Below are 12,365 nucleotides of genomic sequence, written 5' to 3'. Positions count from 1 at the left end.
AACTCAAACAATAGCCCACAGAACCCATGACTCAGGCGTCAAGGGGAGTTACACGGATATTAAATATTTTTTTTTCTGTCCCCCTGAAGATCTTGATCTATTCAGACCAATCAGCAACATCACCGTCGGACGGTTTCTACAATGTTTGCAAAGATGAATAATATGAGACCATTGCCGTCATGCAAAGTATCCTGTGTGGCCATAGGAGTACGGTGAGACTATTAGATAGGTGAATGAAAATCCCTCATTAATCTTGTGGCTTTGCAGAACTGCGTGCACAAGTTGGCGTTGAAAAGATCATGAAAGAGCCAAGTCTCTTCTTCCCCCTCAGAGCTCCCACAAATACAGCAGACAACACAACTTCTTGTGATGCATTCCTTTGTGACGTCAAAGTCCCTGCCCCTGGGCTACGAGGCGCAGCACAGGATGTCTGAACGAGGGAGACAAAGGGAGTCCGAGAACCGCAGCGAAAAAAGATGAAACCCATATCAATGTGCAAAGAGAGTCTGGACAAAATAGATTTTTTTCTTCTTCTTCCCCCTAAGGTCTAAAGGGGGAAGAAAGGAAAGCGGGGAAAAGGCGGCAAGTGCAGAGAGTTGGAAAGTGACTCCAAATAGCAGGAGTCTTACTTCCCCATCGTGAGTGAGACGTTACTTTGCTGCTTCTCCTCTGCGGGTGTGTCAGGGAGTCGGGCCCTGAACGATGACCAGCCTGTCGGCGAAGAGGAAGAAAGACGCCGCCGCCTCCCGTTCTCAGACATGTGAGCCAGAGTCACTGGGAAGCGCCATGCTCGCCGCTAGACCCCGTTTCCACTGAGAGTCACCCTGTCAGGATAACACATCGGTCACCCGCGCATCAGGAGGAGAGTCCACCACCTGGACTGTTCTGTCTTTGTCCTGTTTTCCATCAGACATCCACACGTTACTAATGTTCAAGTTTGTAACGACAAACTGGTTTTATTCAGGTCTGGTTTATTGATGGTGGTTGAAGTTACTTCCATCCACCGAATTTTACTCATATGGAGCCAAATGATAACTAGCTTCTCTGGTATATTATCTTCTCACCTTATAATGACCGTGGATAAAAACACATTTTCATCGTATAGAAATGATAAAAGTGATCATTTTGCTTTCTTTTCAAGCAAAGCTGCTAAAATAGAAGGTTAATTATCACAGGTAAATTAATGTTATCTGACGGCTCTTTCTGTTTTGATTTTGTTGCTCAGATCTAAGCAGACAAAAAGAGTGAACACCTGCTGTCTTTAGTTGTGTATTTCAACCTGACATGTTTTTCCTCTTCTGCTCTTTCTGCACTGGGAGTAATAAAAAAACTCCAAATTAGTTGGTTAGTTTATCAAGCTAGCTGCTAACGGCTCTGTAAGAGACCTGGCCTTAGCTCATTGTGTGATGTCGCTAGCAGCAAACCTTTTGTTAGATTTTCATTGTTAACAACAGCAGGGCCGCCATCTTGGTTCACAGCTTGTATTTAGTTGCACTTTGAATTCAGGTCAACACCCAGACAAAATGCTTGGCATAAAAGCACGTTTTTAAAATAAAACGATGACTGTGATAAAAAGTCCCAATCTGGGACAGTATCATACCCATCTGCAACCATTTTCCAGAGTCGGTGAAGAAAATTACCGCTAGCTATCAATTTACAGAGTAACATCTGATTGGCTGTTCTTCTGCTTTTAGTAACAAAACTTGTAAACATGCAGGCGCTTAGACAGAAAACACGGAATCAAGCTCGGTTTCCCCACATATAGTGTGGGGAAACACCCCTTGTCTTAAATGTGTTTTTGAACCGAACTAAACTCAGTTTATATATTCTTTTCTTTTTCACTTCATACCTCTGCCCAGTGTGACGGGTTGACGTTGAAGCAGATTTTAGGGAATGGCGATATCACATCCTGCACCAAATACAGGAACAAAATAAACCCCCAAAAACCAATAGAGGCACAATATTCTGTCATCTTGACTTGGAATGTTTTTTTTTTTTTTTTTTTTGCAGAAATTATTAGTTTTGAAAATGAAGGAATTTCAAGATTATTCCCGTTAATGCATCATAGTACAGAAGCATAATGTTATCTAAAACTAAAAAGACAGAGCGCATCATAGTGGTGTTGGTGGATGCTCTAGTAGAACGTAAATGGTGAGAAGTCTTAGTTCTGAGGCATTTAATGAATGAACGGAGGGTGGGGTAGCTCTGATTCCTTTCAGTGCTGTATCCGCCTGTCAGAATGGATCAGGGGACGGTTTCTCAATTTTCCCGTGTGGTTGATTGGTGTTTTTCTCCATCTTTTTTATTTGAACAATTTTTCCACGGAGAGTTTTAGTAAATGTGGTTTGTTCAGAAATGCCAGTCCTATCATCATGTACTGTCAACTGCACTTGTGTAGCAGGTGGCGGGAAGTAGTCTGCTTTTCTAATGGTTAATAAAGTAATTTTTTTTTATTTTTCAAGAGCTTTCTTGGGCTCATATTAAGATGCTTATTTTTATTCCTAAGGGTTTGAAGGATCTTCGGCTGCCGAGCTTCTTTTCAAACTCTTCCTGAAGCGCTATTTTCTTCTTCGGCTGTCAGCATCAGCGACACTTAGTTTGACCTTGTTGATCTTTCTTTGCAATTCAATTCAATTTTGTGTATATAGCGCCAGTTCACCACGCGTCATCTCAAAGCAGTTTACAAAGTCCAATTCAATCAAATCCTCCAGACAGATGGTCAAAAAGTTTCCAATCTAAGGGATTTTCACGTATGTTTGTAGTTTTGTGCAGCAGATTTTGTTTCAGCTGTGGCTGTTTAAAGCGCTTTAGAAATAAAGTTGGTCTGGTTAAGGTTTTATTTTCAGAGCAATATTTGGGTTTTTATAAGGTTCTGATTGTATGCAATCATAAATTTATAGCCAAAGAGGGATCGTAACGACTCGGCTTTTATGGCCAGCGCAATACTTACCACAAGGTCCTGTGATTTATTTTAAAATCCATATTGTCCATCCTCGGCTATTATTGTGAAGTCATCCAATTTACTGGTGACATAATGGATTTATGGGCAGCTTATCTTTACAGTTCAGCTGCCATCCAATAATCTTACACACTGGAATAGCCTTTTTTTTCTCCTGTGTTGGATGGTCTAACGGGTGATCAGAGCCACAGTCCGCCCCCTGTTCTAACGCAGACTGGAGCTGGAGACAGTTACAGTTTTTATTCAAGCAGGAGTGGTGGAGTCCATCACCCCATCCAAGGTGCACGAAGGCTTTCAAACCAGTCCTTTTCATCCATTTTCTGACGTTTTCTTTCCTTTTTACAGCTTTCTCTGCCCATTTTCTTCATCATTTAAATGTGTGCACCCCAGTCTCTACTATGGTAGAGACACAATTAACCCAAACCAAATGGAAACGCAGACCCTCACATCAACATTGGCTGAGCTGATAGGAATTACAGTAGCCGCCTGAATCTTGTTCGTTTTGCTCTGTTTCGTGTTCCCTCTTCCCAGGATGCCTTCCCCAGCGCCGTATTGTCAAAGCGCCACGTTTGTTTGTCGTACGCAGGGCCGCCGATGGTTCTGGTGGGCCAAGAGGAATATATTTAAAATAGTTGCTTCAGGAAAGTGATGCGTGACGCAGAAACGTGTGTGTGTGTGTGTATTTTGTTTATAGTGGCCTGATTTTAAAAACAAAAAAGGGGAAGAGGAAGTGAGAAAGAAACTGAGAATCTTTGAATCTTTACACCGAAGGATGAGTCCAGACACGCTTGCTTTTATCTTCGGTTACGGGCCCACGTCGGTCTCAAGCCATCGGTTTCATGGAGACGTGAGACGAGGATAAGTTCCTCCGCCGGCCGGCAAACTCTTGACGTTCTTTTTTTTCTTTCTTCCCGCAGTTCTGTTGGCCCAGCCCATAGAGAACGAGTGCATGGAGGGTCTGACCTTGAAGATCACAGACTTCGGCCTGGCGAGAGAGTGGCACAAGACCACCAAGATGAGCACGGCTGGCACCTACGCCTGGATGGCTCCGGAGGTCATCAAGTCCTCCACCTTCTCCAAGGGCAGCGACGTGTGGAGGTGAGTGCAGGAGGAGTCTGCCAGCCGGTGGTGAGGGCCTCTTTTACTGCACTGCTGGTAAGCAGGTGGGGGGAAAAATGGAAAAAAACGAGAACTACCTCCAAATTCAGTTCAAACTTGAACACAGTCTTTCACGTCACTCTCCAACTACAAGTCCACACCCCGTAGTAGTCTTTTTAAAACAAAACTTAATTGAACACTTGTAGAAACAGCCACCTCACAAAAAATATAATAATTTCAGCAAAAAATCTAAATTGAGCATCAAGACCTGCAGTGTGAACATAGCCAGATTCATCCCTGTGTTTCATCTTTATTATTAAGTTAAGCTTATCATCCTTTGGCTTTGTGACTAAAGGCCTTGTCTGGGTCACTTTCAGTAGTTTTCCTCATTTAAGATGAACCAAATATATTGACATCCTAACTGTTTTAGAGCTTATTTGCAAAATGTGAGTGAAGTTCTAGTTCCATGTTTCCAGATTGTGGTAAAAGCACGTGCTGCGACATAGTTCACAGTAACAGTGATGCAGTGTTTTGGTTTAGCTGCTGTCTGGAGCCGCACAGCGCACCGGTCCCGCTGATGGAGAAACCAGATCAGGGAAATTACCATTAGCCGCGGTTTTAATTTCACTAATCTGCCTTGATGGGAATGCAACTAGCCTTCGTGCTGGAATAATCCTTCAGCTCCTTGGGAAAAAGCCTCCAGGCATGCAGCGTCTGCGTTCTAGGCAGTAAATCGTACCTTTTCACACGACTTAGCTTAAAAAAAAGATCAAATTTGCCAGTAAACGTTAAGTAAAACTTGTTTTTTAGGTTTACTAAATATGAAAGATTTGCATTCTCAATTGGGCCGATCAGCCAGTAGCAGCGGGAGACGATGCTGAGCGTCTGACAGAATGAATGTGGTACCAGATAAACCATCGATGGAGATGTGCAATGGGCATGAGCAAGGACAGACGTTGTGGGGCTTTATCGGCCGTCTGCGGTATCATGAAACGTAATCTACCAAATAAAACCTCTTCTTCTTATTCGGGGTCGGGTCGCGGGGGTAGCAGCTTCAGTAGGGAGGTCCAGACGTCCCTCTCCCCAGCCACTTGGGCCTCCGGGGGAATCCCAAGGAGTTTCCAGGCCAGCCGGGAGACATTAGTCCCTCCAGCGTGTCCTGGGTCTTCCAAATAAAACTCTTAACGTTAACCTGTACCGTAAAAATAGGTTTTGCTTCCTAATGTGTTTCAAGAGGAGCTAACGTTCACTCATACCAAAGATACACCAGAAGAAGAATTAGCACTTGGTCAGCTTTAATCAGTGGTGGGCAGGGCAAATGCAACGATATGAGGCCTTTGGAAGAGAATCAGAGCCACAGCATCACAGGTCAACCTCCGTGCTCTGCAGACACGAGCTGTTTCATACTCACCCTCTGTGTCAGCCTACTGTTGTCATCATTCATTTGGCATTTTCTGCAACTAAGAAATGAAAGACAACATTTTTCAATGCCTGTTTTATTTAGCCCTTTTAGACGTCGTAGGGATCCTAGGGACTTTATTTATCAACGTACACTTTGTTGGAAAGAAATGAGAGGAGAAAATGTCAAATAAAACAGCGGAGCCGCATGTTTGGATGTGTTTTGTGTTACTGTGCAGCGTGACCTGAAGTGTCTCACAGAACTGAACTTACTGAACTCACACATTTTGTCCGGTTACAGGTGGGCTCTACTTTGAATTCAGCTGGTTGCACCTGAACTTTATATTTCATAAAAGGAGCTGGACATATATGCGCGACACGCCTTTCAGGCTTTTCTTTTTCTTTGAAGTTTGTGGTTGTAAGCGTTCAAAGGGTTTGAAGACTTCTCCGTTAACCTGAGAGTCTGTGGTCTGCGCGTCTTCCCCTGCACGCAGCAGCAGCAGCAGCAGCGTCTGCTCACCAGCAGAAAGAAGCAGGAGCCGTAAGCGCAGCCTCGTTGACGAAGCGAAGGAGAGACGGCGCGACGCACTGCGGCAAGGCCGCGGCGGCGGCCATGTGACGGCGCCTCTTCAAAGAGCTGCTCTGTGCTTTGTTGTGAGACATGTGTGCTGCACACTGTCCCATTGTCTCGGCTAGAGACGGGCAAGGAGGCCGCGCACCAGACCTGACCACAGCCCTCTCTCTGGTGAGCGGCGCCGTGCGCGTCGAAGCGCGTCCACGCACGTTAGCACGTAATCAGGGGTTTAGGCTTTGTCGTAATGACTGTGCGATTTGCTGAAGTGGACTTCTGATGGCCTTTAAGTGCAGTTTTAGCCGCGGGATGCGGATGGGCGCACTCAGAAAGGTTCAGCGTTTGCAAATAGCAGAAAGATTTGTAGTCCTAAAACCATGACTCATTCTCACGTTTGCTTTATTGAGATTAAAGCAGCTGCTGTCAAATGATTGGCTTCAGTTGTAAATCAGTGGAAATCGCTCCCCAAGAATGTCAAAAAGGGATCTTGATGCTGGAGCTGCATCGGGATGTTACTAACGTATAAGAAAAAAACCCCTAATTAGTCCAAGTCCTACTTGAATTCACCCAGAGAGCTTCTCAGGGTTTCTTCTGGCCTCCGCGGTCCAGCGCTAACAGCGGGACAACGGGGCGCGCTCATTCTCAGCGTTCCCGGGGCAAAAGCAGGCAGCCTTCCTCTGACAAATGAAGGCCCATCTTTGTTCTGGGATTCCTTCTCATCCGTCCTCTGCTGCTCGCCTCCAAATCTGCAGAGCGGAAACCTACGGCGGCCCCCGGACGAGCCGGCGGCGACTTTCTGCGCAGTCACAGCGCGTGGAAGATGTAATTAAGGAACTAAAATAAAAACGCTTGAAGGCGGCGGCCTGTCGTCTCTGCGAGCCTCCGGCGCGCTCTCGGCCGGGGCCGGGCGAGGGCTAATTGGCGGTGTGGGGGATCCAAGTCCTGAGCCACGCTTCATCTTCTGAAGACTCGGCTTCCACAAGGCTTTGTGTGTTGCTCCAGAGCCGAGGCTGTGTGTCAGCGCTGAGCACGCCTGCCTTCTCAGCGCTCCGTAAGTGTGCGCTTCATCTGGCTCCACACTGCGTTGCATCAGTTTGTCGTGACGGGGTTGTCTCACAGTTGCACAAGACCAAGCCCAGCGACTGAAATGGATAAAGTCAGAGGCTGCACCACAGCAGGGAGCTGATGGCTGGAAGGCTACCTGTCCTGCATATTGGGGCCGACGCGTCGCTTCACTGCAGTTTTGCTTCAGAGTCTTTGGCCCTGCGTGGAATCAGGGAAGCATTTACCTGGGAAACTCCTGAAAGTTACATTTTTCTTTTTTTTTCCATTACGCAATACCCCCGCCGCCATATTAGCTCCGCCAGGGGAAGTATACTACGGTACCTCGTAAAATTAGTGACAAACTTTGACACGTTTTTGTACAACTGAAATTTTCTAGGGTTTACGGCAGGAACACTTCCTGTTCCTGCCGTAGCGTCTGATGACGCGAAGGGCCCCACGGTCTGGCAGATGGATCAGACGGTCTCTCCCTGGAAGGCCCTGTTCGTTAGCAGGATAATACGGGGAAACGTAGAGAACTGATTTGCTAAAAATGTTAATTAATTCTGAAAAGCTGACTAACGTGTAAGATGAAATATTTATTATTTGTCTAAATGAGTCATTTAGCCTTGAGGTTGTTTTCCTCACATTTATGCTTGTATCGTTCCCTAATCTTTCACTTGGACTTTCTGATGATCTGTGTGCTCTCTGGAAATGCTGGTCAGCATTTTAAAACCACAAATCTAACTTGTTTGCTGGCCAATCCAGCTCCTTCCAAAAGTCTTCATACCTTGTGGATTCGTTTACGTTTGGCATTTTGTCACACTGCAAGCGTTAGCCTCAGTCTGTTTTACTGGGATTTTTGGTGATGGACAAACAGACAGCAGGGTGAAAGTCAAGTTAAAGGAAAATGGTGAATGCGTTTTCCATTTTTTTTTACTAATTAAAATCTTAAAGGTGTGGTGTGCATTTATACACAGTCCCCCATGGATCAATGCTTTTTGCCTTTTAATACAACCACAGCATCAATTTTTTTTTAACTTTGCACACTTGTTGACTGAAATGGTTGCACATATTATCTAAATAAAATGGGGAATGTTTAAATGTAATTTTCCAAGACTTCCCACAGATGTCCAATCTGATCTGGTTCTGGACTTTGACTGGGCCATTCTACCATATGAATATGCTTCAATCTTAACCATTAGCCAGTCTGAAGTATTTCTGCAGCATCCAGCAGCTTCTCTTCTAATATTTTTTTTTTTAAATCTCCCTCCTTTCCAACAAGTTTGACCATCTGTGTCTGTCCCTTGATCCGCCCCGGCTTAAGAACAACATCCCCAAAGCATGATGCTTCCTCCACCATGTGTCACTGTGGAGAAAGTGTGTTCAGGGGTATTTGCAGCATTAGTTTCTCGTATTTAATCAACAGACGTTTCCCCAGTTTTATTTTTTTTTATTTAGGTTACTTCTGAAGGGAAGCATCAGCGTTAAGGGGGGTTAAAAGAAATGCCGCTGTTTTAATTTTCATTTCCAAAGAAATGTGGAAAACCATTTATCCCCAACCTTTCACTTTACAACTATACAGCTGCATTCCTTTGTATCGTTCCCTGGCTTAAAATCCCAATGAAATGCACTGAATGTTTGTGGCTTTAACGTGATAACATGAGGCGCTTCAGAGGGTATGAGCAGTTTAGCCAAGCACTGATTACTTCTGATATGGTTTCCCTCTGGTTCTCCACATCTCCTTTCCCACGCGCCGCCTTCGTCTTCGCAACAAAACATGACCTCATCAGGTGCAAAATCCAAATCGGGCTGTAACTCCCATGGCACAAAGCCAGTTGCTCCGCAGTTATCCCGCTTTAGCTGTTTAAATGCTCTTTGCTGCTGGAATTTTAATCTCCTTGAAGGATTTTTCATGAGGGATCAATAAAGTTTGTCTGTCTGTCCGTCCAGCCAGCCGCTCTCCGCCTGCGCTTGTTTTTAAGTAGCGTGGGGACTCATCGGGGCAGCAGTGCATGCAGTAACTATATATAGCTATAACCTAGAAGATGAGGGTTTAGGACCTGAGAACCTGCTCAGAACGAGGCGAGGAGGGAGTTGGCATTTTCTAAGTGAATGAAATTAATTGTTGAAGGGGAAATATGAAAACTTTTCCATTTGAGCTTCAGGGTATGTCCTTGGTCTAACTTTGCTCTGAGCACACTGTGTCTGTTTCTTTAAATTTTATTTCCAGCTATGGTGTCCTGCTGTGGGAGCTGCTAACGGGGGAGGCCCCCTACAGAGGGATCGATGGTCTTGCCGTTGCCTACGGAGTCGCTGTCAACAAGCTCACCCTGCCCATCCCTTCCACCTGCCCCGAACCCTTCGCCCAGCTCATGTCAGGTGGGATTTTCTAATTAGATTTTTTTTTCTCTCCCTCCCTTCATTTGGTGACAGTTCAGTGGCTCGAGATCGATTCATCACTGTAGCCATCATCACATGATTTTTTTTTTTTCCCATTTCCACAAAGCTGCAGTGAAACGGAGAAGAAGGAAAAAAAGCTTCATCTCTGCGGTTATTAAGGAGGGGAGGAAGTGTGTTGTTCTGGATCTAGCTTGTGCAATGTGTTTGTCTAAAAGAAACAATACCCAGATACTTTGCTGAAACAGACAATGTTCTGCAGTTTGTGCCTCTATTCGTCATCTTCCTTGATTCAATAAATAAATAAATATATATAAACGACCCGGCGGCCCCTTGATGATGACTTAATTAATGCGTTGGTTTTTGATCTGCTTATTATGCTCAAAGTTTTGCAGCAAATTACGCAGATCTCCCCATAGCAGGTTAATTGGGCAGAACCCTTTCAACAAGAGATCAGCTTATCTGTGGAATCGGCTGAAACGTGTAAATAAGAGTCACAGGCATTGCAGGATATTCATTAAGCATTCTGTGGTGCAGAAGCATCCTTTTGAGTGAGTCATTTGGTCTAATTTAGCACCTAAGATCCGATCTGACAGCTTCGGAGTCGAAGTATGCTTAATGAGCGAGCGACTTCCTGGTTTCAGAACGAAAAAGAAGTGAAACTGTACTGGGAACTACTCAATCTGTTGGATTCTTTTTTACCATTTTAAGGAAACAGCTGCACAAGCAAAGATTAAGTATGTAAAGATCTATGTCCTGCAGTTTAATGCTGGTTTCCATCAGTAATTTGCCCATCTTTTTAACAGCCCCTAGCATTAAGGCGCAGCACATGATCACAGATCACAACATGTTGCCTGTCTGTGTGTGTGTGGCAGAATGCTGGGACCAGGACCCTCACCGAAGACCTGACTTTTGCTCCATCCTGACGCAGCTGACGGCCCTGGAGCAGCAGGTGAAGGAGGAGATGCCGCAGGACTCCTTTCACTCGCTGCAGGACGACTGGAAGCTGGAGATCCAGGACATGTTTGATGAGCTGCGGGCCAAAGAGAAGGTAGGAGGCGTGCAACCTCGACCCACACCGTAAGGGAAGCCTTCTGGCCGCCTGCTGACCAGTCGCAGTTAGGCCCAAATGTTTCGCCTGCTGCCTCACAAGTAAACTGCAAAGACGGCAAAAGAAGTTTACTCTCTAAAGCAGCTACGGGTCTCTGCTACGTTATTATAGGCAACAGGTAGGTTATATGTACAGATCAAAGACAGATCAAAAACAGCACTGCCCCTCCCTTACCTGTTGCTGTGAAAGAACCCTTCTACAAACCTATTTGAAAATAACTCCAGTTGTTCTTTATTTTGAAGAACAAAATTAGTTTTGGTGCGGGCCTCTCTCTCGTTTACCTCTTTAGCCTAACCTTAACCCTGTTTCAAAGCTAGAAGCCTCGTATCTGCTCTACCAGCTAGATAGCCTAACTAATTTGATATATTTATATTTACTATAGGTTATATTTTGCTCAATTCAAACTTAAGCTACATTTACCTTTATTTAGTATTTATGCTTTAGTGTAAAGGTGCATCTCAATAATTTATCAAATAGAAAATGTTTCTCAGTATTTCAAAGAGTGCAACTTGTGTACTGCAGATATTTTGCAGAGTGATCTACTTCAAGTGTTTCTAAGTTGTGGCCATCCTTCATGCTTGTGTTCTGCCACAGTGTTTTCTTCCACTCAACTTTCCATTTACATGGCAAAAATCTGCTTCTTTAGCAATGAGCTTGGTGGCTTAAAATCAGCTTTTTGTTTAACAAGAAAATCAAGTGTGGGAAACCCCAGTGGGACCAGATCCCTCTCTAAATAACAATAATCCTCTGGATTCCTTCATATAAAGGTGGTTTTCACACACACTGTGGGTTGATCTGTCGTGTCAAGCCTTTAGTTCAACATTTTAGCCGTCTCCATATTGGTTTTTGTGTTAATGCCTGACACCTGCTTTATCCTCACGAACGGGGAATGCCACAGAAGCTCATGTGCACACACGGTTTGTAGGGGGCGTGTTCTGTCGTTTCGTCTGGTTGTGCACATCGCCATTTTGTAACAGTGCACACAGCGCAGTTAACACTCGGCAAACATGGAGAACGACAACGGAGTTGTTTTTATAAGTATGCATGAAGCTTATACATGACTCAACGTTAACACAGGCGTATATATTGCCAGGCTGTATGTAGATTAGTAAAAACAGGGAAAATGTAACATTTATAAAGCAAAATTTGTATTTTCTTTAAGTGGAGCCGATTTTGCCTGCCGTGCCATCTACTGTTTAAAATCAGGCCAGCAGCAAATACCATGCATCTCAAGTGAGACTAAACAAACCAAAGAGGCATTCATCACATCTGAACGGTCTGGAGTCGTGGCTTCAGAAACCACAGATCATGTATGTTGCAGCTTATGACACAGGTTCCTGTGCATCAGGTGATGCAACAGGTTGCGCACTACTCACAGGATGAGCTTTTATAGTCCGCTTTCCTCAAGTGTTGAAGTGCCTTTAGAGAAGAAGACAAACAGCCAAATTTATGTCAACAGCAACTAAAACTTCATGCTTGTTGGAAGCCAGAGAGATGCATGATCTTTTATCTGAATCTGTGGAATGGCAGGTTTTGGGAATCGCCTCGTTTTTGGCGGGAAAAGCCTCCCAGGTTGATGGAAGGATATCGAGGAAGAAGTTGAAATACTGATCCAGACTCGTTTAGAAGATTAGAAAAGAATCTGACTGCCTGAAAGGAAAAAAACACAGAAGTTATATTTAGATGTATGGATATTACTGCAGAGTGCCTCTTAAAGTGGTTGTAGGTGTTGTTGTTTAAGTATTTACAGTGCATTAGTTGATTTAATACGCTCTGTGAATAAATAA

General features: G+C 44.5%; 1 protein-coding gene across 1 annotated transcript in view; it reads left to right on the top strand.

Annotated features, from left to right (window-relative positions):
• Window positions 1–3,877: 3,877 nt before the first annotated feature.
• The window catches only part of LOC105925543 (mitogen-activated protein kinase kinase kinase 11), a 34,348-nt gene continuing 25,860 nt past the window's right edge, over window positions 3,878–12,365 (top strand). Inside the window, exons 1-3 of the mRNA XM_036146229.1 lie at window positions 3,878–4,057; window positions 9,301–9,449; window positions 10,343–10,518. Of these exons, the coding sequence (XP_036002122.1) occupies window positions 3,909–4,057; window positions 9,301–9,449; window positions 10,343–10,518 (474 nt within the window). The 5' untranslated portion in view covers window positions 3,878–3,908. The remainder of the gene's footprint in view (window positions 4,058–9,300; window positions 9,450–10,342; window positions 10,519–12,365) is intronic.

This window comes from Fundulus heteroclitus, chromosome 14 (assembly GCF_011125445.2).
Source record: "Fundulus heteroclitus isolate FHET01 chromosome 14, MU-UCD_Fhet_4.1, whole genome shotgun sequence".
In the NCBI taxonomy this organism is placed as follows: domain Eukaryota; kingdom Metazoa; phylum Chordata; class Actinopteri; order Cyprinodontiformes; family Fundulidae; genus Fundulus; species Fundulus heteroclitus.
This window is presented reverse-complemented; position numbering and strand designations above follow the sequence as displayed.